A 26,082-nucleotide genomic window follows, 5' to 3' on the forward strand; every position below is an offset into this window, starting at 1 on the left:
ACTATTACTTTTCATTTTAAGGATCAAATCCTCAGGTGGTGTGAATCGGAACGGGGAGACACTGATTTACATCCAGCTGAGGAGCCGACTCAGACTTTTTTATGAGAACAAAAAGTGCAACAAAATGAAATTGCCACTTGTTCGTGTTTAATTTAAAATGTGGCTTTGTCTGTTTGTTTCCAAAGTAGCCCTGTATGCTCAAAACAGAAATCTGAATGCCAATATAGCTTTACAGATTTGTAATCAAAAGATTAGCTATCTATATTTTTTTATTTCTCTCCCCCCCCCTTTTTTTAAAGAAAAAAAGCACAGTTGCCGTGTAAAAGGTCAAGGCTGATACCTACCTGTAAGCTCTTGTTGATTCTGTTGCTGTAGAATCTACGTGATGTCATGACCTTGTTTACCAGCTTTGGCTACTTAAGATGGCAGCCCCTTTCAGCTCTGCAGCTGGAATGTCTGGAATCCCTCTAATGCAGTAGGCCTCCCGTTCTAAATTTACTCTCCTTATGGTTATATGGTACCTCCTCTGTGGCTGCAGTGAGAGGCCCCCTTTTTATGACTCTTTTTTTCCCCTTTGGCTGGTAACCCTTTGTGTGCGTTGCCTGTTTAAAAAACATTCCGCTTTGGCTAATACAGTGTACTCTTTTGTTGTTGCTGCTGCATAGGATCAAACTCTGTAATGAAATCCTGTAATTTAAATTGGTTTTATAAAGCTTGTCCTTGGAACTTAAAGCTCTCAGTCTCCTGAGCTGCCGAAAGGGGCCTCAAGCCCCAGGCATCCACAGGAAAACATTGCTTTAAAAGGAAAGCAGCAAAGTTAAACTCTTCTAAAACTGGCAATTAGATTTTTAAAATCTTTATCGCTTCTTCTTACTTTAGCTAACCATAATTATTTGCTGTGAATAAAATGTGTAATAATAATAATAATCATTAATAATACTTAGGACTTTTGCAGCTCTTTTACATTTGTGCCTTTGAAAGTACTTTATATAGCAGGGTAAGTCTGATTTCCTCCTCTCTCCCCCCGTCCCCCTTACACACATGGGAAGATTGAGGCTCACAGAGGCTAATGTGAAAACCCAAACTAACCCGATGGCCTCTCATCTACCTGCATTTGGCAACTAGATTTCCAAACTTTTAAAGATGGGATTTTCAGAAGTGCCTAAGTGAGTTAGAAGCACAAGTCCTGTTGACTTACAAAGGAACATGTTCTGATTCCCGTCGCTGCTTTTGAAAATTGCAACCTAAAGTGAAGAGGGAGTTGAACAAACTGAACAAATTATTTATTTGAAGGAAAAAAGTGACTCATCTAGAGGGCTGTACTGACAAGATGTTGACCAGCATTGGTACTTAATGCTTCACTTTTTGGCTTGTGTCATTAACATCTTTATTTGATCACATAACTCTACAAATGATTGCTTTTAACTTGCAATACCGACCTACTAGGTACTGGAAAAGCTCGTGTAACTTCAAGGTACTAGGTGTTTTCTCTGTGAGGAAGAAGGCAAAATCATGTTTATTCATTAAGGAACAGGATAGACCGTTGTGAGTGCTACGCTCATCAGTTGCATATTTTGGAAGGCCCAATATCTTGCTTTTTGTGTCAGCATACATCCGGTAAAATCAAATCCTTATGTACAGATTTTTTTTTAAATAATTGAAAACAATCATACAGGACGTTCCTGTATTTAAAAATAACTTACCAGAGCATTTAATAATAATCCTTCATTTTGTTTTTAACATACTACATGTCCTGTTTTCCTTATATGGATTGTTATTGCAAAGTACATGTGTGGGAGGCCACTGCAGCAAGCTTTCTTTCTCCAAAGTGCTGGTTAGGATTTTATAATGTGAATTGACTTGACAATGTTGCAACGCTTCTTCCTTTCTTTCTCATTTTCTCAGATACAAACGTGACAAAAAACATTTACACATCAGCCTTTAGAGATTTACAGTTCAGCATTCTGACTACATAGCACTGCTATCAAACTTCAGGATGTAAGCTGATCGCTTGCAAAGGCCAGGAGTGAGTTTTTAAAGCCCCTTGTATAGCGATGAACATCGATGAATTAGGGGTTTTGGTTTCTTACATTCTTTTTAAGGAATTGGGTAATGACCACTGCCAGAGCCCAGATACTGGACTTGATGGACTAATGATTTGATCTGGGGTATCAGATCCTATGTTCTTATTTTCATAGGGAAAGCATTATTTCCGTCTATCATACTTGAATAGTCTCCGTTAGGGTAGTATTTGATTGCTTAACAACTGGTAATATATTTATCCTCTTGTTTACAGAGGTATAGTCCACATTAGGGTAGTATTTGATTGTCTAACAATTGGTAATATATTTATCCTCATGTTTGCAGAGGAGGACCTGAGGCCACATAACGTATAGTCAACCTGTGGAGCTTCTTGTCAAAGGATGTTGTAAAGGCCAAGACTATAACAGGGTTAAAAAAAGAACAAGATAAATTAATGGAGGATAGGTCCATCAATGGCTGTTAGCCAAGATGGGCAGGGATGGTGTCCCTAACCTCTGCTTGCCAGAAGCTGGGAGTGGGTGGCAGGGAATGGATCACTTGGTCGTTGCCTTTCTGTTCATTCCCTCAGGAATGAACTGTTGGAAGACAGGATACTGGGCTAGATGGATATTTGGTCTGACCTAGTATAGTTGTTCTTATGATTGTCTACACTGGGGTTCTTTTGCGGACTGTGTTTTTGCATGTACGCTTTTGTAGATTAATTTATCCAAAATAATTAAAGCCAGGTGGGCGGACACAGTCTACTTTCCTCTGAATCAGTGCATCCACACAGGTTTGTTTTTTTAAATTTTTTTATTAAGAACTCTGCTAAAGCTCCTTTTCTTTGTTGCGGCATTGAAATTTACCTTGGGAGTGATCCCTCCCATCATTTGCTTTACTATATGTTGTGTAGCCTGGCACTCTGGTGGCTGCTCTTCAGGCAGTACTGGACCAACATCTCTCTCCAGATCTCCAGGGAATCCATGGGTCCATGCGGATGCATGAGACATGGCTGCTTTAATGCTGAGAAGGGTACAAGAATCCAGGCATGTGCAGTTGCAAATGGGTTGCTCCTAGCTGCACGTCAGTATTTAAACATGACCCCAGAGTAGTAGCGGGCACACAGAGAGACAAGTAGATCCAGGTGCAAAGCAACGTAGTGTGGGATAGCAGTGGGAGGACTGCCAGAGGCAGAAGTTATGCTGAAAGACAGATGCGTCCACACACACTTTTTTCTGTACTAGCTCATCCTGAAGTGAACTAACCCACTTTCAAAGTGGGTTATCCAATTTACAACAAATGACCAGTTAGTTTGAAATAGGAATTGGTCGCAAGGCATTTTCATGAAAAAAAAAACCCACAAGTGAATGAAAACTCCTGTTTGCCCAAGGGTGGTAGACAAGACCTGAGTGCCTCGTCCAAAGTCACACAGGAAGTCTTTGCCAGAGCAGGAAATTGAACTGAGGTTGCCCAAATCTCAGGCTAGTACCCTAATTACTAAAAAATCCTTCCACTCATTCCTTACTGTATGCTGCCTTACTAACTATGTCATTGTTATTTCACTTCATCCTCCTAAATGGGAACTGCCATGTGGGAGCATATCATTGTGAAAAAGAGGGGGGATTCAAGGCTAAGATCCACTTTCCCTAAACATAGCTTCATGGTGGAGCTGGTTTTGGTATTCATTTTGGGTTTACAGCAGTTGCAGATGGAGTTAGTCAATGTTGAGCCCCTTAAATTGGGAATATTGCCCTCTTGAGTTGAAGACTTCATAAAACTGCTGATCCATCTCACAGGATATTCAGTCTCCAAGAGTGGCCCAATGGATCTAGTTAATTATACTGTATTATAAAGAGGAGCAATTGTTTTCTGATGCTCTGCAGGCAGCAGGTTAACACCTTGATGTGTGGAATTTCATATCCCTTGTAATAATTGGCATCTAAAATGATGTGAAAATTAATATTCTATATATATATATATATATATATACTGCATACTACTAGCTTATATCTTTAAGTAATATCCTGCAGCAGTAAGGCCCATAATTGCATAAAAAGATAATAATTATTATGGGAATGCCACTGTGAGTACTCTTTCTCTGGATTATATTCATCATCATGACTATGACCAGTACAAATGACTGTACAGAAAGAGAGAATGGTGCTGTAATTGTACGCAGCACACAGATTGACTTGTAAAAGGCCTTCCAAAAATGGCAAAAGCACTGAGGAGGTATTTCCCCCTGTTTTATTTTTAGATAAGCATTAACAATCAGGGGCTACATTTTTAAGAAAACCACTTTGATCTGTGCTCTCCCACTTTAAGTTGAGCAGGAGGCTGAATTATCTACACACATTTAACAAAATCCCTGTTGAACTGAAAGGCAGCGAGTGTGGACTGATACTGCCATGGTTCTGTTCTGCAAAAAAGCTTAAATAACATGAGAAGATAGATGTAATTTTACTCTCGTCCATTTTAGGCCGTGATTCTACAAAAGGCTATCGGGGTGCATAAGGGTCCACCCACTGAGATCCTTTTGCAGGTTCAGGGTTTTACAATGTATGTAGCTACTTTCATTACAAAAGAAATGACCTTGTGTATTATTTTATCCATAGGACACCTTTATCCAGTAGATATTTTAGCAGATAATCCTGAGGTTATCCAAGAAGCAGCTGAGGCCTACTATGAGAAACTTTTGCAGCGATCTTCATCATCTCCTGAGTTTTTTTCCATTCCTGGTGGAGAGAAGGTAATATAATTACATTTCCCAAATAGAAAGTAGGTTTAGATAATGATGAAAGGCAATTTCAAATGCTAGTGGCCAGAATCGGTTTGAATATAGCTAGTGTGGCAAGGATAAAAATCATTTAAAGTTTCAGATTCAATCAATTTCAGGTTGTAAATATTGTACTCTCATAGATTAGAGGTAAACGTAAACCAAAAGACTAGATCTGAAAACCACCAAAATTTGAAGTCCAAATCTGAATTTTGTGTCTGGACCCTGCCTTCATATTGAGATTGAACCAAAATTGAATTTGGAGGTGGTCTAGGACTAGATCCAAAATCTGCAGCTCTTGCAGTTCAGGCTAGTTTAAATGATATAGTGAATTTCCTTACTGTTGTAGAGATTTGTTCTTTCTGTTGTGGGTCAGCAATAAACACAATGAAATTTTCTGTGTGCTCTTGCATGCAAGCTCTGATCAGAAATGGTTGACAGATTGAATAAAAATTCTTCAGTGATAGAGCTGCAGGGACCAATCCTGCATTGGCTGGGAGATGGGCAGGATATGACTAGATAGGTCTTTTTTATTTCTAACTTCAATCATTGTATGAAACCTTTCACTATGTGGGCCCCTTTCTACACAATGAAAGTTTCTGTTGGAGCAGCTGTGTTTATATCATTACACAGTGCTGAAGCAATGCCACTTAGCTGAAATAACGTTTTGTGTGGAATATGGTGGCTTCTAAACAGTTTTGGAAAATATTTTGTAGTAATTTCTAGAAAAAGTCAGTTCCTGTGGGTGGAGTAACTTTCATATTGTCTGAGAAGTAAGGGTGACTCATCTTACAGTATTCTTTTAATGCCCTCTAGTGGACCAAGATCATAACCATCTGTAAGGTTAAATACAAAAGGCTGTTACTCTGTCCTTAGCTTAACCTGTCATGCAGGGATGCAGTGTTACCAGCCCATCTGGTGTTCAGTTAGGGCAGGAGTGGCCAACCTGAGCTGAGAAGGAGCCAGAATTTACCAACGTACATTTCCAAAGAGCCACAGTAATACGTCAGCAGCCCCCCATCAGCACCTTCTCCCCCACCCTGAGCCTCCCATCCACCCACAGCCCTGCCAATCAGCACCTCCCTCTTCCTCCCCGCACCTCCTGATCAGCTGTTTTGTGGAATGCAGGAGACTCTGTGGGGGGAGAGGGAGGAGAGAGGACATGTCAGGCTCAGGGAAAGGGGCGGGAAGGGGCGGAGTGGGGGCAGGGCCTGTGGCAGAGCCAGGGGTTGAGCAGTGAGCACCCCCTGGCACACTGGAAAGTTGGTGCCTGTAGCTCCAGCCCCAGAGTTGGTGCCTATACAAGGAGCCGCATGTTAACTTCTGAAGAGCCGCATGTGGCTCTGGAGCCACAGGTTGGCCACCCCTGAGTTAGGGAGTGGGGGGCTTAGAACACTAAGCAATGCTGAGTCTCCACAATAGCTAGAGCTAAAGAATGGCGTTTTGGCTTCAAGTCTGAAGTATCTTGATTTTATGGCTTGTAGTGAGACCTTAAATATTACTTCAGACTTAATTTTGTATTTAATTTTGTTCTTGTCTGATCTGCACATGCAGAATAATATAGTTAACAAAGAGCATAAGTAACAAGAATTTTCTAGCTGCTTCTTTCTGTCCTATAAACTGTAATAAAAGCTTCAATGAATTCTGATATTTTATAAATAAAAAATAAACTGAGCTTATCTCCCTTCAAGAAGACCATAGATATCTGAGCTAACAACCTCTATTACCCCTACTCTGGGATAATATACACCTAAGAATTTAGGGATGAAGATAGCTGTGATTGACTAGTCCCTAGTTAGTCTGACTAGTCCGTGAGCCTTTTGCTTTTGTAGACCTAGGTTAAAATCTGCCTCAGGTGATGGGGCCAGTGGTTCTTTAATGCATATTAGATTGTTGTCGTTCCATTTACTCAGACCACTGTACAGCATGTCATAGTTGGCGGCCTTGCTCAAGAGGATTATTGCAGGTCAGAGTGGAAGTGCATTGGCAGAGTTCTGTGCAGGGAAAGCTGGTCCAGCTATGCCAGATTCTTGCTTGTGCTGTTTGTCTCTCACTTTCATGAGTGCTAAATTAAACCACAAATCAAAACCAAAACAGTAGGATTAGACATAAAAATAGCACCTGACTTTTACTGAAGGCAGTGTTCACGGGTACCACTGTGATGTCTGATGATAATGATGTATTTGCAGCATGCAAAGAAAGAGATCGAATCAACAGAAGATACTAAGATTTCTCAGGAAGGTCACGTGCAGTATTCAGAGTTACATTTCCTAAGTAGCTCAGAGGCTAAACAAATATACTTGTCCCTAGTGTTCTGACATTGATGAATTGGTGAACACTGGTTCCAGGTGCAAGTTTTTACTTTGAATAGTTCACCTTGCTTATGTGTAGTAAGACCTACTGTGCTGCTTATAATTCAAATGCTTTTTTGCCAGCTCAACAGCTTAAAACACCTAAATGCCTGTTTTTAGGTTAAACTTGAAGATTCCTGTGTGTGTTTCCTTCCTGTGTACCGAGAAGACCCAAAATATAAAATTTTGGTGTTAACAGATCCACAGGCTAAAGAAAGAGGTGAAGTTTGTGTCAATATATCTTGAAAATTGAATGATTATACTTTTTGTCTTACTTAAATGATGCCCAGTGGATGTAAGCAAATTTCTAGAACAACAGTACTTTAACTCCATACCGTGTTTTGAACATGAAGTAGATGTAGCTAATACGTAAAGAAAATGTTTTAAAAGGCAATCTGTGCAGGCAACCTAACGGCTAGAATGGGAGATTGGCAGTCAAGTCTCTGGTTTCTGTTCCCAGTTCAGCTGCTGACTAGAAGACTAGCCTTGGGTAAATCTCTCTTCCTCTCCCTCTGCATTTGTACAATGGGGATAATCATTTCTATTTCACAGGGATGTTGTGAAACTTAATTAATGTTTGGTTTGAGCTTTGAGATTCTTGAAAGATAGGACATATAGAAGTGCAAAAAATTCTGATATGTTATGATAGATTGTAGCTTACTAACATTCCTGTATTTTGTATTTTTCCTTTCTGGTAGCCACCTCCTCAGTTCTAGGTTTAATTGGCCCATATTTCTGGACTGCCTTGTGAGAGGTAAATCCAGACATGCAGTCAGGAACTGAATTAAACTAATTTTATTGGCAGATCTCCAGCAGTCTGCTTTAAACTCTGTGCCAGTTTATGCACTACTTACTACTAGTAATGCTGGAGTTTTTCTTGTTACAGCCATATGGTGACCTTAAATGGACACATCATTGCAGTTATTATTCCTAGAAATGGGTGTGTGCTTACTGGCATTTCTACTCCACAAGTCATTGGCTGGGTTATCACCAGGTCCTAGAGATTTGGGTTATGATTACATCTTAGTTTTTTTGTCCACCCATCAAGGGTTACTGCTTTACACAGTGTGTGTGTTCCTACACTCATCCTGGTTTCTTTCTGTTTAACTCCATGAGTCAATAGACTGTGTGGCCATAACCCTGTCTGGAACTTACAACACTGAAAATAAATAGCAAGCTATGATGCCATAGTCTTCAGCAGGGATTGAATCCAAGTAATTTAGCACCAAAAGCACAGGCTTCTGCTGCTTGAACTAAAAGAGAGCTCTTTGAGCGGCTGGAAAACAGGAGGTTATATAGTCTTGGGAGAAGCTACTAGAAAGAAACTATCACGTACACCAGGCCAATGTATTAAACAGTCTCCCCGTTGAATAAGCTTGTCCCAACTGTCTAAGATCCACAAGAGTTCAAGTCCTATCTGGGGAGGCAAACTTTTATTTAACCCTTCTTTAATATATATGTGTAAGGGTATATGTACCAGGAAGTCAGAAAATGTTAAACCAAGGTGTCTTTTGCTCACTCCAAACTCTGTTTGGAACTCACGCCACTCTACAATCGGTGCTTTTGACTCTCTCTCTTAGTCCCTCTTCTCCACAATACAGCAGTAAGCTAAAAACACCACTGCAATTCAAAGTGCCTCTTGAGTATTTTATTTCTGAAGGTATAAGCTATACATTTTCAGTAGAAAAGATTTGCAGCCAATATTATTGTTATAAGAAATATTAGAAACAAAGACAAGGCAAGCTAGTGTTCAGGGTCCAGTCCTTAATGTGTCAGATAACTGTCCTATGCTATGTTAAAATGTGAACTTTATACTGTGCTCTATAATCACACGCTGGTTCAGTTGGCTAACTCAGACCCATTCACAGCTAAACAACTGGAAGCTGGAAGTCTTCTCACATGAACAAAAAGTAGATTAAACTCACCTGCGACTGGTTTTATATTGTACTTCAGAACAACCTCCCATTCCATGTGCTCTCCCATGCTGGACTGATAATTTACTCACTGGCTGGAATTCAGCAGAAAGAGAGAAACTACCTGGCACACACACACAGCCAAAGAACTTTATGGTTCCTTTAAAGCTACAGAGCCTTTCCTGACAGTGGTTTACACATCAATATTAACATTCGCATGAATGGAATATCAGCACTGATACCATTTAGGAAAAAAGAACTCTACCTACTGCAGGCCTAATTCTGAGTGTAATTGCCATTGTGCATCTCTTATAAGTTTCACTTCAAATGGGAGTAACTGAGAGCAATGATGAGGCAGATTGGTTTGTTCAAGAAGGGGGATGCATAGGTATAATAATGCCTAACGATATCCAAAAAGGGATCATGAAGAATCACTGACTATATACAGGTGGAAGAAATAGAGTGCATATACCATGAATATTTAGCAACTTAGTCAAGTAGTAATAGAAACATTATGAATTAATGAGATCTGTGTACACAAAGAAACAAGGTCTATCACCACGTCAAACACATGAGTTCTGGAGACTAAACTTCCTAATAGTTATCTACAATAGATGCTTAAACTTAGCAGAATAGGGACTTCTCTGTGTAGTAAGCAGCAGGAGGACTTTAAATCTCATGTGTGGGAGATGATTCTAAAAAATTCTTGCAAACCTTGGGTCTGATCCTGTAGTTCCACTGGGATCAACAAGATTGCTCATTTAAGTAAGGGTACATAATCTGTTTTTTAGTAGTAACCTTTAATTATACATTTAATAGGACTTGACATTCTCTCTCGGTGGTTTATGTACTGATAAGACATGGCAAAACTCCATGTATTTTAAAAATGTTTCCTATTTATACCAAACTTAATTTTTTTCTCTATAAGAAATGCACAATAATACATATTCATAAGCTCTGTGAAGTCACCCCGTAGATCCTTTCTTGTATACAGAAGCATTTTAACTGTTATTTTTCAAATGCTTTTCTAGGTAGCAGATTATTTTTGTCAGCTTTTGATTTCTCCGGGTATAAAATGCCCCCCGTAACTCTACATGTTTTAAGTATGTCCGTTTTATGTAAATTGGTGTTTTCATAAATGTGAAGTTTGGTGCTTATTTCATTATTGTATTTTATATTCACCATATGAGTGGTTTGATTTGAATGAGCCATGCCTTTTTTGTAACATTCAGCCTAAATAGTTACTTCACAGTCAGCTTTGCTAAATACCATACATTTGACATCATTCTGAAGTTCCCCTTATTCTTTAATATTATTACAGTATGGTAATGATATGTGATAGGGTGCAGGGATATAGATTCCAGTCTTTATGTCTAAACAAGATCTGAAGTGGATGGTATGCAGTGGAGAGAAATATTTTGGTTGCTCTTTCACAGAAGTCACTCTGTCTTTATTTGGGTTGGAGATGTATGTTTGTTTATAATGGGCTGTGTGTTACCATGAGCATTTATATGAGAATGTAAATTGTGTTGCAAGGGCTACTAGAACATAGTATGGGGTGATTAATAATATCTTTACAGCCCTAAATTAACATTCTAAATACTGAATGTGCTGTCCCTGCTTGAAATATTTTTCAGTGAGCATGATTTCTAGTAACTGCTAGATGCCACAGAACATTTATCATAGGATAGTCACAGCAAATCACTGGGAAAAAAATTAATTGTAGTGGGAAAACAGAATCTGGCTGCAGGAAATCTATTGCTGATACTTATTTGGTTCCCATTACTAGTATCTCAGCAACTCCTTATCTTTAATATATTTACTCTGAGAGCACCCCTGTGAGGTAAGGAAATACTGTTAGACTCAGCTTACTGAGAGCGGAGGCAAAATGAATGGCAGGTATCTTGAAGTCCTGTGCACACCATAAAACACCAAAATATTTCCAGGAATAAATAGAATAGTAACTGCAAGAACTGTGGAATGTCTAGCTTGGATATGGTAAGAAACAGTGCAAATACTGTATACCTCCTTTAAAAAAAAATGCAGTGTTGGCTTAAAATTAGATTGGATCCCATGCTTCCCTGGGGTCTCAAAATGTATGTTTAAGGTCAGATTCAGGGGAAGAGTGGAGAAAAAGAAACCCCATGCTGGATGTTGCTTGAATTTTTTCGCTCTTCTCTGTATTTGGGTGCTGATTGGGCATCTGATTCAAAGAAATAAAATGGAAAGACTTGTATATGAATGTAGCAACATTTGGCCACTGTACAGTAGGAAGTGAAAATTAAATGCAGTCCTGTGCTTGGGGAAAAATTCTTCTCTTTGCCAGTCAATAGAAGAGATTGCACAATCACAGTCACAGATTTTTTTAGGCCCCGTTCAGTTCGAGGTTTTTAAGCACAATGCTGCTGAATATCTAGAACAGCAACAAAAGGAAAAAATGCCAGAGGGTCTGATATTTCACATACTCTCCATTTTCCATGAACTATATATCCAGTAGTGGAATGGCTGATCATCCCTTTTATCCTCTACTCATCAAATGTCAGTTTTGGGGAGAATGATAAAACATGGAAAGGATGAGATCAAGGAGAACTCGATCTTCTGAAACTTACTTGTGTTCAAAACACACAATTGTTTACAAGATGAGAATGAGAGTATGAGGAAACATCCATAGGTTAAACTGTGAACTGGATGAAAGTACATACATTCACATGGAATTTGGGGAAGTGTTTTTCTCTAAGGAAGGCATCTCTGTAGATGAAGTAGCCCAAGTAATACGATGTGACAGTTGCTATGTCAACTAGTATATCCACCCCCCCCCAATTCCTTAAATTATTGAATAGCACAGTAAATGTTCCATAAAAGTCAAGCAGTTCCTCGCAATGTGTTTATGCACCTCCCTATTTTCAGCATGTTTTTTCAAACTTTTCTGATCATCACACTCTGTGTTTAGTGTGTGTGTGTGTTGGGTAATGGTGGGAGTGTAGGTTTCATGCCAAATCCCTTTTGGGGTTAACCTCATGCAGCTGCCAAGGGAGTCAATGTTTGGCCCAAGATATCCCTTTGTCTGACTCTGCTTTCTTTGGTAGTTGCATGTTTCATGGATATGTAATGGAGCAGTCCCGCTTGCACTGGAAAGTGGGGTAAAGGGATTGAGGGAACAGATTGAATCCATCACAGAAAGTGTTTGAAACCCCTATGCCCGTAAGTGCATAATATTTAATTAATTGGATCTGGTGGTATACACAGGCAGCTGCAGTTGGTCCTTTCTTGTTAAACTCAAGGCACGAAGTGTAACACGTTTTGGCATGTACCTTAATAATTTATTCAAAATATAAGTTAACTAAGCAATAACCCTGGACTCAAAGCCCACTGGGAGCTAGTAAAGCTTGAAGGAGAAAAGAGAAACTAACCTATGCACATTAGAAACATTTGTCTAACCTGGGGCTAAAACAGGTAAATGATGACATTCCGATTAAAGCCTTTTCACTTGCTTGTCTGTAAATTTGTCCTTGGTTAGGTGGACGGCTCTTCATTCCCTGGTGCTTGTCCCTGGTAAGATGGTTTAGAGAGGGACACGATGATTAAGGCTACGTTTTAGTCACGGGTATTTTTAGTTAAAAGTCATGGACAGATCATGGGCAGTAAACAAAAATTCATGGCCCCATGACCTGTCCATGACTTTTACTTAATACCTGTGACTAAAATTTGGGGGCAGGGCTGCCTGAGGGCCCCGCAGTTGCTGGAGGAGGGCAGCCCAGGTCCTGGGGGTGCATGGGTGGTGGTGCGTGGCCTGGGACCCCCACTGGGGGGGCAGGGTTGGCAGGGCCAGCACGCTCCTTACCTGGCTGTGCACTTCCCCCCCCCCACCCCTAGCAGCAGCAGACAACTCAGTTTGGGTATGGGGAGGGGGCAGAGGATTGAGGCGCTGGATGGGGTGAGGCAGGCTCTGGGCAGTGCTTACCTTGGGGGCTCCCCGGAAGTGGCGACATGCCCCCTTGCTCAGTTCCATCCCTGGCTGAGGTGTGGTCAGGCAACTCTGAATGCTGCTGCTGCTTGCAGACACCGCCCCTGCAGCTCCCATTGGCTGTGGTTCCCAGCCAATGGGAGCTGCAGGGGCGGTGTCCAGGGCAGAGATAGCGTGCAGAGCTGCCTGGCCATGCCTCTGCCTAGCAGCTGAGCAAGGGGGATTTTGCCATTTGTGGGGAGTCCCCGAAGTAAGTGCCACCCAGAGTCTGCCTCACCCCACCCGGTGCCGTAGTCCTCTGCCCCCTCCCACACCCAAACTTTGCTGCTGAGGGTGGGGGGAGGGCAGAGGGTGCCAGAGACTGCCCCAGCAATGGCCAGTGTGACTGGCGCACTGCCTTGAGCCAGGCGCGCCGGCTGCTGCAGAAGTCATAGAGGTCATGGAAACTCGCAGAATCCCTGACTTCCGTTATTTCCATGACAAACTCGCAGCCTTAACAATGATCTAGTGGTTCGGGCGCTAGCCTAGACTTGAAACCCGTGTTCGGTTTCCTGCTGAAAAATCAGGACACTTTTATGTAGGTAGCTAACTTGGGGCAACCAGCTTTCCAGATGTTGATCTTCCTTTTACTCTTATCAGTGAATTTGCTTGACAGCGGTCTTTGCAGCAGCTATTATGAGTTAATGTGTCCCTGTTTCTTCTTTTAGTTTTGGCAATCTACCTTAACCAGTCCTGGTGGCCCATTGAAGATATAGTGAAGACTGCCGATTCCTCTAGAGAAGGGCTTATGCAGGTACAGACAATTGCCTTTATTGTGAAGCGTTCCAGCTGTGGTGACCATATATTGCTCTGTGTGTTTGGATTTGTCTTTTGTGCTTTATACTGTATATTATTCTGGCATGGTTCTGGTCTCCCTACTACACAGTGCCACCCCCGCTTCCTGAATAAATATTAATTTTCCATGTCCTACTCATGATTCATCTGTTGGTCATTCTCTCTCTCTCTCTCTCCATTATTTTTGAGGTTGCCCCCTTTAGCAGGTAAAGAAGCAATCAGATAAACTGAATTATTGCATTAACAATAACCCTACACAGTAGTGCTGCTTGATTGACCATCTGTTGTGAAGATCAGTCTTCTTACCCTTTGGCACAGTGTCTTATCTGGCCATTTGTAAAGGTTTCTGCCTTATATGTTTTTTAGATTGCATTTAATTTATTGAGCTGTTTTTATTTAATGGTGAATGTTTTATTTTATTCTCTCTGCAAATAAATACCCTTGGTCTGATGCAACAATCTTGTTTTGGGAGAATAGATGGAGAGATATTACTGACTTTTAATTTAATCTAGTCACAACTGCGAAGAAGTCAGTTGCTTAGTGTATGTAGGATTTCTGATCAGGATTGTCTTTCTTTATTCATGTTTCCCACCCACCCTCCATCTCCCAGATGGGTGCTTCCTGGCTCCTTTCCTGTGCATTCTTTCCCTGATTCTGTGACATTTTCGGTCATGCAGGGTTTAATTCAGCCCTCCCCAGAGGCAGCCCGATTTAACAGGTTTTGCATAGGGAACTAAGGGGGGAGGTTTGGGGAGTAAACCTATCCCCCAGTCTGCAGGTAGGCTTTTGGACAGCAGCACTGGCTCTATGCAGCTGTTTCTTAAGCTTCTTCTGTAGCAGTGGAGCATGAAAAATGTATTTTGGCTCCTTGATCCCTTTTAACATGTTTGGGTAATTTTGTCTCAGGTATATGTTGTTTACTGTGACATGCAATACCCACACATTTCGTTCAATAGAGACAGGGTGGCATAGGTATTCTCCTTTTAGTACACTTTTGAGTGTGGATAGTCCAGGATGCTCCAGTTCTATATCCAGCTAAGCCACTGGTTCACTGTGACCATGGGCAAATCATGTCACCTCCCTGTGCCTCATTTTCCCCATCTGTGAAAGTGTACTCCGCAGGTGCATTGGCAAGCTTTATAAATGGAGGGTGATATCTAAGGGCAATTATTATTTCTCTTATACCATCTTTAGTCTCGGGAAAGGAAAACTGAGTGGGGGAACCTAATAACAGTCTTCAGATACATTAAGGGCTGTTGTGAAGAGGGATGGTGATCAGTTATTCTCCATGGCCACTGAAGGTGGAACAAGAAGTAATGGATTTCATCTTAAGCAAGGGAGTGTTAGGTTAGCTATTAGGAGAACTCTACTATAAGGATAATTAAGCTATGGAATAAGTTTCCAAGTGAGGTTGTGGAATCCTCATCGTTGGAGGTTTTTAAGAACTGGTTGGACTGATTTACTTGATCTTGCCTCAACAGGGGGCTGGACTTGATGACTTCTTGATGTCCCTTTGAGCCCTACCTTTCTGTGATTTGAACTGGTTTACGAGGCATTTTTACCCCAAATTAGTGGGACACATTCACCACCCTCTTAAAAAACAAAACAAAAAAACAAAAACAAAACTTTCTTTTGAAGGCAAAATCTCTGAAGTCTCTTCATTTTTCTTTTGTCTGTTTATTTTTTCTGTAAGGTCCAAACATCTGGAGAAAGGATTGTCCTCTTTGTTCTCAACTCCATTATTTTTGGAATGTTAGAAAGGAGTTCAGCTAATGATACATTCTTTGTATCTCATTCCGCCAAGGAGTCTGCCAAAATATTCTGGAGGAATGGAGATGCTGTTGCCTTTTACACAGTCAAAATAAAAGGTAAGGTCATTTCAGAGAAATCTTCCCATCAGTTCTATATTGCCAAAAATGTAGTTCCCTCCCAATGTAAATAATCCTATGCTTCCATTTACATTTTTAGATAGAAATCACGTGCATACCATTGTAGAGAATGAATCAGAGAAACTAACCCTCATAGAATTTGAAAGCCATTCATATTACTTCCATTAAAACACAATGGGACCAAATTATATTCTAGGTTACACTGAATGATCTGGATTGTTTGGAAAGTTGCACCCCTTCAAATTCCAGCAGTCTCCAATTCATCCTCCTTCCTGGCTTTCCTGCTTTGGCAGACCACACCCAAGCCTATCTGGCTGGAGCCTCAGGTTTCTGGCTTTGGTTGCCAAACCTCTTTGTATCAGGGTCATTTCTGCTGCAGCAGCCTTTCTTACTTCCTGTGATCTCCTGAGCTGCTCCTTTCACTGAAGCCACCTGCTGCCTTTTATGGGGAGTTACCTGATCCAACCCAGGTGTGCCTATTTAATAATCAGGGTTGGCTAACCTCAGGCCTCCAAGTCCCTAAGGGGCTTCACCCTGCTACAGTGCTGAAAGAGGCTGCTGCCTGTAAGAGCCTCCCTGAGGAGATGGAGACCCAAAGTAGGGAGGTCAGAATACGTTAGCCAGTTCTGGTGTTCATTTTCTAAAAAAGAAGTTGAAAACAGAATCAGAGAAAAGTAGGGTTGGAAGGGACTTCAAGAAGTCATCAAGTCCAGCCCCCTGCTCTGAGGTAGGGCCAAGTAAACCTAGATTATGGCTGACAGGTGTTAGTCTAACCTGTTCTTAACCTGCAATGATGGGGATTCCATAACCTCTCTTGCAAGTCTGTTCCAGAGCGTAACTACCCTGATAGTTAGAACATTTTCCCTGATATTTAACCTAAATCTCTCTTGCTCCCTTGTGATGGATGGGGAAAAGAACCACAAAAATGAGTCAAGGGCAGCAAAAAATGCCATACAGTGAGAAACTTAAAAGCTCTGTTTAGTTTAACAAAAAGAAGATCATGATGGGACTTGATCACAGGTTAGAAGTACCTTCACGGGGAGAAAATGCTTGGGTAGTAATGGTTAAAGGGCTCTTTAATCTAGGTGAGAGAGGTATAACAAAAAACAATATCTGGAAGTTAAAGCTAAACAAATTCATATTAGGTACAGATTTTAAACCATTGGAACAAAGTACCAAGGGAAGTGGTGGATTCTATATCTCTGAATGTCTTCAGAGCAAGACTGGATGCCTCTCCGGAAGATAGTCTTTAGTCAAACACAAGTTATTAGGCTCAGTAACTGGGTGAAATTTAATTGCCTCTGGCAGACAGGATGTTAGGTGAGATCAGACAGTCCTTTTTGGGCTGAAAAAAATCTATGAACTGATAAGTCTGGTATAAGTCCAAACCCATTGCATTGATTTCAAGATATCTACACTGTGGATATTTGTACCTCGGTAAGCCACAACAGAGGCTAAATTGGTGCCAGAAGAGAACAGTGTGGGGAACGTCTCACTGGAATGACTCCACATTTGCAGTGGAATGTGTCTCTGGGTCAGTTACTGGTCCCAAGTTAAAGTGCACCGACACTAAAACTGGGCTTTGGTGCTCAGATGAAGTTGCAAAATAGGTACAGAGATATTGGTGATGGAACCTCTTTCTGGAGGTGAATTGGATTGCTTCAAGGCCATCAATCAGCACGGTCCCAAAACTGGGAGGCGAAGGCTCAGGGTCGGGGTGGGGAATGCGGCATCAGGCTTGCTGTGGATTCCAGACAATAGATTAAAGTTGCCCTCTCCTGGTAGCCCTTCTAAGGGATGAAGCACTGGGAGAAGTTCTGCCCTCCCTCCCCACTCTGAGGTATAGTTGGCTCTTCTGTATGCTATTAGTGGAGAATCACATCTCAGGCGATGATTAAGGACCCCTGGATATGTCTATGAATACACTGTGTTGAGCTGTTTTATAATTTGCAAACACTTCAGTTACAACTGTACGTTTCCTTTTAAGTCCATAAATATTTTGGAGCAAAGCTTTTGGAGAGAGACATTTGGTTTGTAATGATTCAGGCTTCAGTAAAATAAGTTTTCAGCGTAGTCTGTTGTGGGTGGAATATCAGACAACTGAATCTGTTTCCGGGTAAACTGGGAGTCACATTTTGGTTCGCATTAAATGCAAATGCTTAAAGTCCAGACTTGTCAGAATCTGGATCTTGTTGCCAGTGTTTTTGTCTTTGGCAGCAGCATTTGTTTGTATTTGGTCCATGTCATAATTACTAATCGTTTTCCAAGCTCTTCTGGGGAAGCTTGAAGCTGTGATTGTTCACTTCCCTCTTTGCTCATCACGTAAAGCTCACTTGCTGTGTGCATTGTGCAATCTCGCTCTCTGAGGTTCTGTAGTTGTGTCATACTAAACATGCTCCTGTTGATCTGATACTCTGTCTCTTACAATAAACCACCTAGGAAGGGACTCTGGATTTATGAAGCCCAAAAACGTTCAGCTAGTTCTGCCTGCTTCTTTGGAAGTGATATTCCTCAAAAAGTTTGAATTCCTTTTTAATACTATTTACATGGGGTGCGAGTTTCTTCTGTTGCTGCCCTGAGCAGTGTACATGACATATCAAGTTTTCTCTGTGTAAGAAATTCCATATTGCCAGATCACCTTCCGTAGCTCCTGGCCCCATGAAGAATTGGCAACTTGTTTCACAGCCCTGCCAGGTGATCCCAACTGCATTTCCACTCTCTACAACAAATTATCCACTGGTCTTCGCCCTCCGCTAAGTAATTTAGACTCGACTGCTCATTCTGTACTCATCTCTCTCTGTGTCTCTTCTGTGAACTTTCCATTAGCTACAATATGACAAGATCAGAAACCATGGTTCAGTGGAGCTAAATAAGGCAGAACTATGTTTGTAGGGGATGGACAGTTAAAAGCACAGGTCTGGGTGGCTAGATAGATGGATGGAAGGAGTCTCTTCCTGTCTTTGCTGCAGACTTACATCGTGTCTTTGTCCAAGTCAGATTTTCACATGGAAGTCACTGATTCAAGTTTAGCTCAGGCTGGAGATGTCTGAAAGTTGTTCCCATTCACCAGCTCCTAGGTGGCCTGATTTTGGTGATAGTCCTGTTCGTAATAAAGATACATGCACATCACAGCTAGCACTTATTGGGATCTCTTTTGATAGCCTCATGAGAAAGGGAAGGGGGACTGAACACCTATGTTGCTCCTAGAGACAATTCCTTCAGGTCAAGTTTGAGACATATTGGCAAGGCAATGTGAGGAAATGTCTGCTGATACTGACCATGCTGCACCTGTTGAATGGATAAACACAAGACTTCATTTTCCAAGACCTTGAGCCTATCATCTTTTATGAGCATTAGAGTTATTTTATTCACAACTGTACAGCTCACCAACCTAACCTATACGGCATGTGGCATTTATCACTGGTATTGTGGCGATTGATGGGACATGAAATAAGGCATTAACGTATGTTGATGAGAGACTTTGTTGTGTGCCGTTGTTGGTGTGGTGTTGTGTCCCATCTAGTGGCACTGAGACCACTTAGAGAGAGTTAAATGAGTCTGCTTTACAGCCTTAGTTAAGAGCAAATTGGCTTTTAGCTCATGCACTAGGCTCCAGAGCCAGAGGTCCCGGTTCGATCCTGCAGCCGACAACGACCAGGGTCTGTTGGCGTTACACCAGCACAAATGCCTCCAATTTGGTTTATGTCAGTGACTTCCAAACTCTGCTCTCCATAGCAGCAGTTAAGGAGTTCAAACCATACTTAAAAAATAGAAAAGAACATCATTTCCTGTTCTCTAAATTCTGCCACTGAAACTGCCGTGCTTTAGTCTGCATGCCCTATTTTGCAGATGGCAACCATAACGGAATATTTTGCAGGAGACCAAACAAATATCTTCCCATAGAGCCACTTTGGTGATGAGAACCAGAGCGGTTTGTTTCTTTGTCATTTTTCTTCCGGGATTTTCATGGTATGCTCTACACTTGTTAAAAACCTGCTTTTTAAATGGATTAATGACGATAATACTTGACCCATAGAATTCTATGAAATGTTTTCAGTTTGCTTAGATTTCGTAACTGTTACAGATGGAGCTTACTGCCTTCACTTGAGCGTAAAATAATTGGAAGAGCATAAAAGATTCATGAGGAGGCAGTATGGCTTAGTGGACTGCAGGGGCGGCTCTAGCCATTTCGCCACTCCAAGCACGCTCTGCCAGTCGCCAGTCCTGCGGCTCCGGTGGACCTCCAGCAGACGTGCCTGAGGAGGGTCTGCTGGTCCCATGGCTCCGGTGGACCTCCCGCAGGCGTGCCTGCGGATGCTCCACTGAAGCTGCGGGACCAGCGGACCCTCCGCAGGCACGCCTGCGGGAGGTCCACCGGAGCCGCCTGCCGCCCTCCCGGCGACTGGCAGAGCGTCCCCCACAGCATGCCACCCCAAGCATGTGCTTGGCGTGCTGGGGCCTGGAGCCGCCCCTGGTGGACAGAACACTGGACTAGACTCAGGAGACCTGGATTCTATTCCCAGCTCTGCCGCTGATGTGCTCTGTGACTTTGGGTAAGTCACAGCACTGCTCTGTGCCTCAGTTTCCCCATATGTAAAATGGGAATAATGCTGCTGACTTTGTTTGTAAGGTGTTTTCAGATCTACTAATGAGCTGGATAATATTTTATTATTATATAATGCAAAGAACAGTTGATGCAGAAAAACACAAAAAGTGTTTTAGTCTTTGGGTTAACTACAAGTAGAGAAGTTCTTTTAGCTTTTGTTGGCGTTGTTTAGTATTTGTATTGTGGTAACAATTGTGCTAAGTACAGAACAAAAAGATGGTCACTGTACTGAAGAGCGGATAATCTTAAGTATCTTTCTCCTCCTCTGGGATCTCCATGGTATGAGGCTTGAGGTGGGCAGCTTAGCAATTCAGCCATCAAACCAATTGTAAAAAAACATATACTGGGGGTGAGAGAGAGAGAGCTGTGAAACGTGGAGTCAAACCAGCAGTATTTCCCACTGGCTCCCCACAGAACCCCAGCAAGAGCTCTGTGAACCACATTTTGGGAACCACTGACAATAGATAAACAGATAAAATGGGAGATGTAGGTACTGACAATGTTATGAGGACTGATTAGTTAATATTGTAAAAATAGTAAAAGCGCTTAGTAGTAATTTGACTGAAGTGCTTCAAAAGGGATGATAGGCTTTATTTAATTTGAATCAGACACCAGAAGTGCTTGCCCACATGGTGGGATGAAGTCCATTTCAGACTTTTTCACACAAGCCTCTGTAGACTTGGTTTTTTAAATATTTCCCCCTTGAATTAGATCCCTACAGCGCTACTATATATGTATTTTCCATTGATCACATACATTTGCTGTACAAAAAATTAGATTAGAACAGAAAGTTAACCTGCTTGACGCCTAGCAAAAAGTTTGTTTTTGGATAATTGTTCCCCTTCCCCACTCTTTTCTAGCAATAATATTTTTAATGTGCATATTTGAATGAGTTTGAAGGTTCTGGCTTTAATAAAATAAAATGAACACATACCAGCCAAGACATGTGTTCATTTAATTTTATTGAAGCCAGAACCTTTGCTCCCCTTTTCACATCGCACAATGGGTTGACATTGGGTTCTGTTCAGCAGAAATATTCCCCACCCTTTACACAAGCATGGACACTGCAGAAGGCCTGTCTGAACTTGTGTGTGCAAAGCCAACTTGTTCAGCAGGGATGCAGTCAGTATGCACAACCTTGTTTTGTTTGGGCCCTTTAGATGTGGGGACAGGGTTGGGTTTTTCCTGGTTTGTGGATGTTTGGGAATGCTAATGGCTGTCTGCTTTCCTGCCCTGGTAATTGCTGTTTACCATTGTGCTGGCTCATAAGTTGGTCATTTGGCACTCATGACCTAACCAAACAGATCAAAGGCTTTGAAAGGGCAGACTGCATAAATGCTTCCATCTCCCCTGCCAATGCCCTAATTTCCTTTGTCTCTTCCCTCACCCCAAGACTCAGGCTTTTATATGGCTGAACAATGAAAAAAGGGTGCACAGGAACCTCAACTCAAGGCCACCAATACTTATTAGGAACCTGCTCCACTATTAGAAAGGACCCTAAGGGCAAAATTCACTTCTCCCCAAAGTCTATGGGTGATGGCTTCTTGTCATGTATTTGCTCAGGGCTAAAAGGAGAGAGTGGCTTCATGATTAGTCTATTTATGATAACCTTAGACTTTACAAATGTCTGTCTTCCTTAGGCACAAAATTAAGAGTGCAGAAATTGATCAGCCAGCTCCTGTCCATTAGGATGGCTGCACATGAGTCTCTCAATCTGATTTCAGGGATTTGTAAGAGACAGATAATGTGAGATGCCAAGAATCTCTCTGAGACAATATCAGGGTTGAAGGGCCTGAAACTGATCCTACGATACTCGAAGAAGCTGTAGACTTTGTGATGAAAAGTTCCTCAGCTTCCCAGAACAAACACTGCCAGAGTCTAACATCTCTGGTGGGCTGCCAGTCAGCAATAAGATGACGGTGTGCTCAGGTTCTTGGCTCACATAGGTGCGTCATACATTTCTTAGCTGTGCCCATCTGCTCTATTCTTTTGAGTAGGAAAAGGGAACTGAAACCACCTAAAACTGCTGCCATTGTAGTGCTTCAGACACTGAACAGGATTCTGGAATGTTTGAGTGCTTGGACTGCCCTTGTGAATGGAGGAGAAAAATGGGGGATGCTGCATGCCTCATGATTGCCAGTTAAACCACCCATGTGCAGGATTAGGCCAAGAACCTAGGACTTTCTGTTCCAAAATCACAGATGTCTCCCAGCTAAAGGAGGGGTTTTCTTAGCAGTTATTATTATGGTAGTGCTTAATGACCAACCAAGAGTGGGCCTCACTGTGCAAGGCACTATACAGACACAGAGTATTAGACAGTCTATGCCTTGAAGGGTTTACAGTCTAGAGACAGGACAGATACAAGCTGGGGGAAGAGGTAGAACACACAAGTAGCAAACGTCATATTAGTGCCACCATTTTTTGGGAGTGGATTTAAGAGGGGATGAGCTCCCTGGAAAGAAAAGTGAAAGGAGAGGGGACATTGAAGGGAAGAGAGGTGAGAGGGTCAGGGCAGATAAGAAGAGCTTATTGAGGGGCAGATTTGGAGTGAAGCGGAGGTGAAGAGACAGAAGGAGGGGAAAGGTTGGACCAACAACTAATCATCACAGGACAGAGAAACTATAGAAAGTTCTCTGACTGTTAGAAGGCCCCTGCTTTGACTGCTTCTGCAGCAGCACCTACTGGCTGGAGTGTCTGGGTAGCTCCTCTGCAGCTTCCCCCTATGCCACATGTTGGAGATAGGCACCATCCGAGTCCTCATTTCCCGGTGTGTTTGTGTGTCGTCTCCCCTGCAAATTCTGGCTCCAGGGGGCTGCTGGTGAGAGGGGTGGCCTCAGTGGGACCCCATTTTACTCCCTCTCTGCTGCTGCTTCTACTGGCTGGCAGTTAGTAATATATATTTTGCAGGGCAGGGCTGACATAATCACATATACTTGAGGAAGTCTGACATTCTGGCCAATAGATGCATGTACATTACATAGGGCATGCTCACCATTAAAAACAAAAGTCTCACTGTGGAAGCATTAAAGTCACTTTGTTATGCTGAAACTGCCAGTGTTCAGAGTGTGATCTGAGATGTATATTTTTGGTCTTGACTTGATTATAGACCATGGCTGGATTATTTATGGCTGGTTGTGGTGGTACAGGGAGGGGAGTTGTTTATACAACCTATTGTGGTCAGTTTGATTTAATGTATAACTGCATGTGAATAATTGCATTAATTTCTGGGCACTTCATTCCCAGGAAAATTTTGATTAACTTAATGGAACAAACTGAATGAACTTCAGAGAACAGCCAAAAAAATAAAATAAAAAAATTAGAGAGATGGAGGGATTGGCCTAGGAAGAAAGGATAACTACTAGGGACGTGTTACAAATATTTGTAAACACCAAAACAAACGGTCTGTATTCAATAAAGCACTTGAAAAGTCAAGCATTTCCTCAAGTCTCATTGACTTTATTCTGATTTAAGCACGTGTCTTGCTGAATTTGGAGTCCAAGGAAGGAGAGGAGTTAAAGTCAGATCCTATTTCTGTTGATGTCAGTGGCAAAACTCCAGTTGAAATCAACAGGAGCAGAAGCAGGCCCTTATTTAAGATAACAAGCAGATGACTAGAAGAAAAGAGTCACACTGAAAGAAGGGAAGCTTAGTTTCAATATCAGGAAAAGCCTCCTGACAATTAGTTCTATTAGGCTGTGAAGGAGACTCCCAAGAGAAGTGTCAGAAGATTCATGACTTGAGACAGTTAAAATGAGGTTGGATGTTACACCAGGGCTGCCCAGAGGATTCAGGGGGCCTGTGGTCTTCGGCGGTGGGGGACCCCCGCTTCGGCGGTAATTCGGTGGCGGGGGGTCCATCTGCTCTGAGACCCGCTGCTGAAATGCCCCGAAGACCCGCGGGGGGAGGCCCCACCTCCAAATTGCCACTGAAGACCTGGCACTTCAGCGGCGGGTCCTGGGGCAGAAGGACCCCCCACCGTGGGTCTTCAGGGCACTTTGGTGGCAGGTCCCGGAGCGGAAGGACCCCCCCGCCACCGAAGACCCGGAGCAGAAGACGTTCCGGGGGCCCAGGCCCCACGAGAGTTTTCCAGGGCCCCTGGAGCGAGTGAAGGACCCTGCTCCAGGGGCCCTGAAAAACTCTTGTGGGGGCCGCTGCGGGGCCTGGGGCAAATTGGCTCTCTTGCCTCCCTCCCCACCTTTGGGCAGCCCTGTGTTACACTAGTAAATGTATAGTAGGGAACAAACTAACTGTGAGAGGGACTAGATTAACTGGGAAAGCTGGCAAGAAAATGTTTTTTCCTTCTCATGCAAAATTTAAATGAAAATGTTTTGTTTTCATAGAAATTTTCAACAAAATATTTTGACTTTTCATCAAAAACTAAAAACTTTTCAGTTTTCTGACAGAAAAAGAAAAAAAATAGAAAAGCAGATACTGTCATGAAAATGGTGGTTTATAAAAAACTCATTTATTTCAGGAGGGAGCAAAGGAGAAAGGTTTGATGGAAAATTGTCAAGCAGACCTACTAAAAGGCCTCTAATTTGTATGATTTTATGGATTTTCAGTTGTATTTAATCTGTATGAGTCCAGGCACTACAGCAGTGGGCATTTCATAAATGATTAAATACAAATCAATCAGGAGGAGACATTTGTAGTGCTTTTATCCTACAAAGTAGCTAGATAACAGACTGATCTCAACATGATTGAATGCTTATGTTTCTTATTCTTTTGGGTTCGATTTCTTATGGCATTTTGAACTTATGTGTATAATATACAAAGAGTTACTCATGTAATTCTTGCAGAGTGAGGCTCTTAGTTAATTGATATGAACACTGTAGTTTTGGACTCTGCATTGCTGTACTCAACCATATCTTCTCTTGAAGGCAGAGGATGTTTAACCTGGGCGATAACTGCAGAGTAAAGGTTTGAAGTGCTAGGGCAAGCTCTAATACTTCCTGACAATTTTACTAAGAACCGGTTTGGTCCAATAGGCAGAACGCTAGGCTTGAGTCACTGTTTTGGCCTCAGCAGCACGCAGGCCCTTCGTTAGTACGGTATCCATCTCCATCTTTGTACTGGGGCTTGGTTTTGTTGGCAATGAAACGTATACCTGAGTCTAAAATGTCTCCCTGACCTTGGCATTCTCTAGGGTTCTACCCAACACGACCTTGATCTGAATTCAAATTTTTTTCTTTGTAGAATGCTACACCCACTTCCCTTCTGTGTAAAATAGAGTTAATGAGCCCCTCCTGCCACAATTATTGCCATTTGTTGTCTTGGAGAGTGGTTTATCTTTTTATTTATTGGTTGTAAGAGTGAGCTATTTTACTGTGTACTCCCAGGAAGCCTGTGTGATGTTAACACTAGTCAATGCTACCTGCTCCCAGTTCTGGATACTGTATTTGTCCGGAGAAAGTACAGAAGGTGCGGCCTAGGGATGAAAATTCTGCATGATTTCTGTCAATCTTTTGTGACCGAAGATGCCTTGGGGATCAGCTGCCCTATTTCTGCTGACATGTACCAAGGTAAAACACTTGATGTGGAAATATTAGGTAAAAGGTCATGCATGATTTATGCATTTCATAAAAATATTGGAAGAGGCTTCTTGGCTGCAGGAGAGTTCAGTGCAGGGAGTGAACACAAAGATAATGTCCTTGGTGTGCAGTCTTCCCAGAGACACATGGAGCTTCCTGTGGGGAGGAAATCCTGTGTTCTTATAAGATATTGAGT

At 42.1% G+C, this 26,082-nt stretch overlaps 1 protein-coding gene across 2 annotated transcripts in view; it reads left to right on the forward strand.

The window, feature by feature from the left end:
- The window catches only part of FAM169B (family with sequence similarity 169 member B), a 48,541-nt gene that overhangs the window by 13,877 nt on the left and 8,582 nt on the right, over positions 1-26,082 (forward strand). For both annotated transcript variants that reach the window (XM_030578964.1, XM_030578963.1), the window contains 5 exons: positions 4,638-4,771; positions 7,270-7,369; positions 13,734-13,819; positions 15,554-15,728; positions 25,695-25,877. In XM_030578964.1, coding sequence (XP_030434824.1) covers positions 4,638-4,771; positions 7,270-7,369; positions 13,734-13,819; positions 15,554-15,728; positions 25,695-25,877 — 678 coding nt within the window. The remainder of the gene's footprint in view (positions 1-4,637; positions 4,772-7,269; positions 7,370-13,733; positions 13,820-15,553; positions 15,729-25,694; positions 25,878-26,082) is intronic.

The sequence above is a fragment of the Gopherus evgoodei genome, chromosome 10, assembly GCF_007399415.2.
Source record: "Gopherus evgoodei ecotype Sinaloan lineage chromosome 10, rGopEvg1_v1.p, whole genome shotgun sequence".
In the NCBI taxonomy this organism is placed as follows: domain Eukaryota; kingdom Metazoa; phylum Chordata; order Testudines; family Testudinidae; genus Gopherus; species Gopherus evgoodei.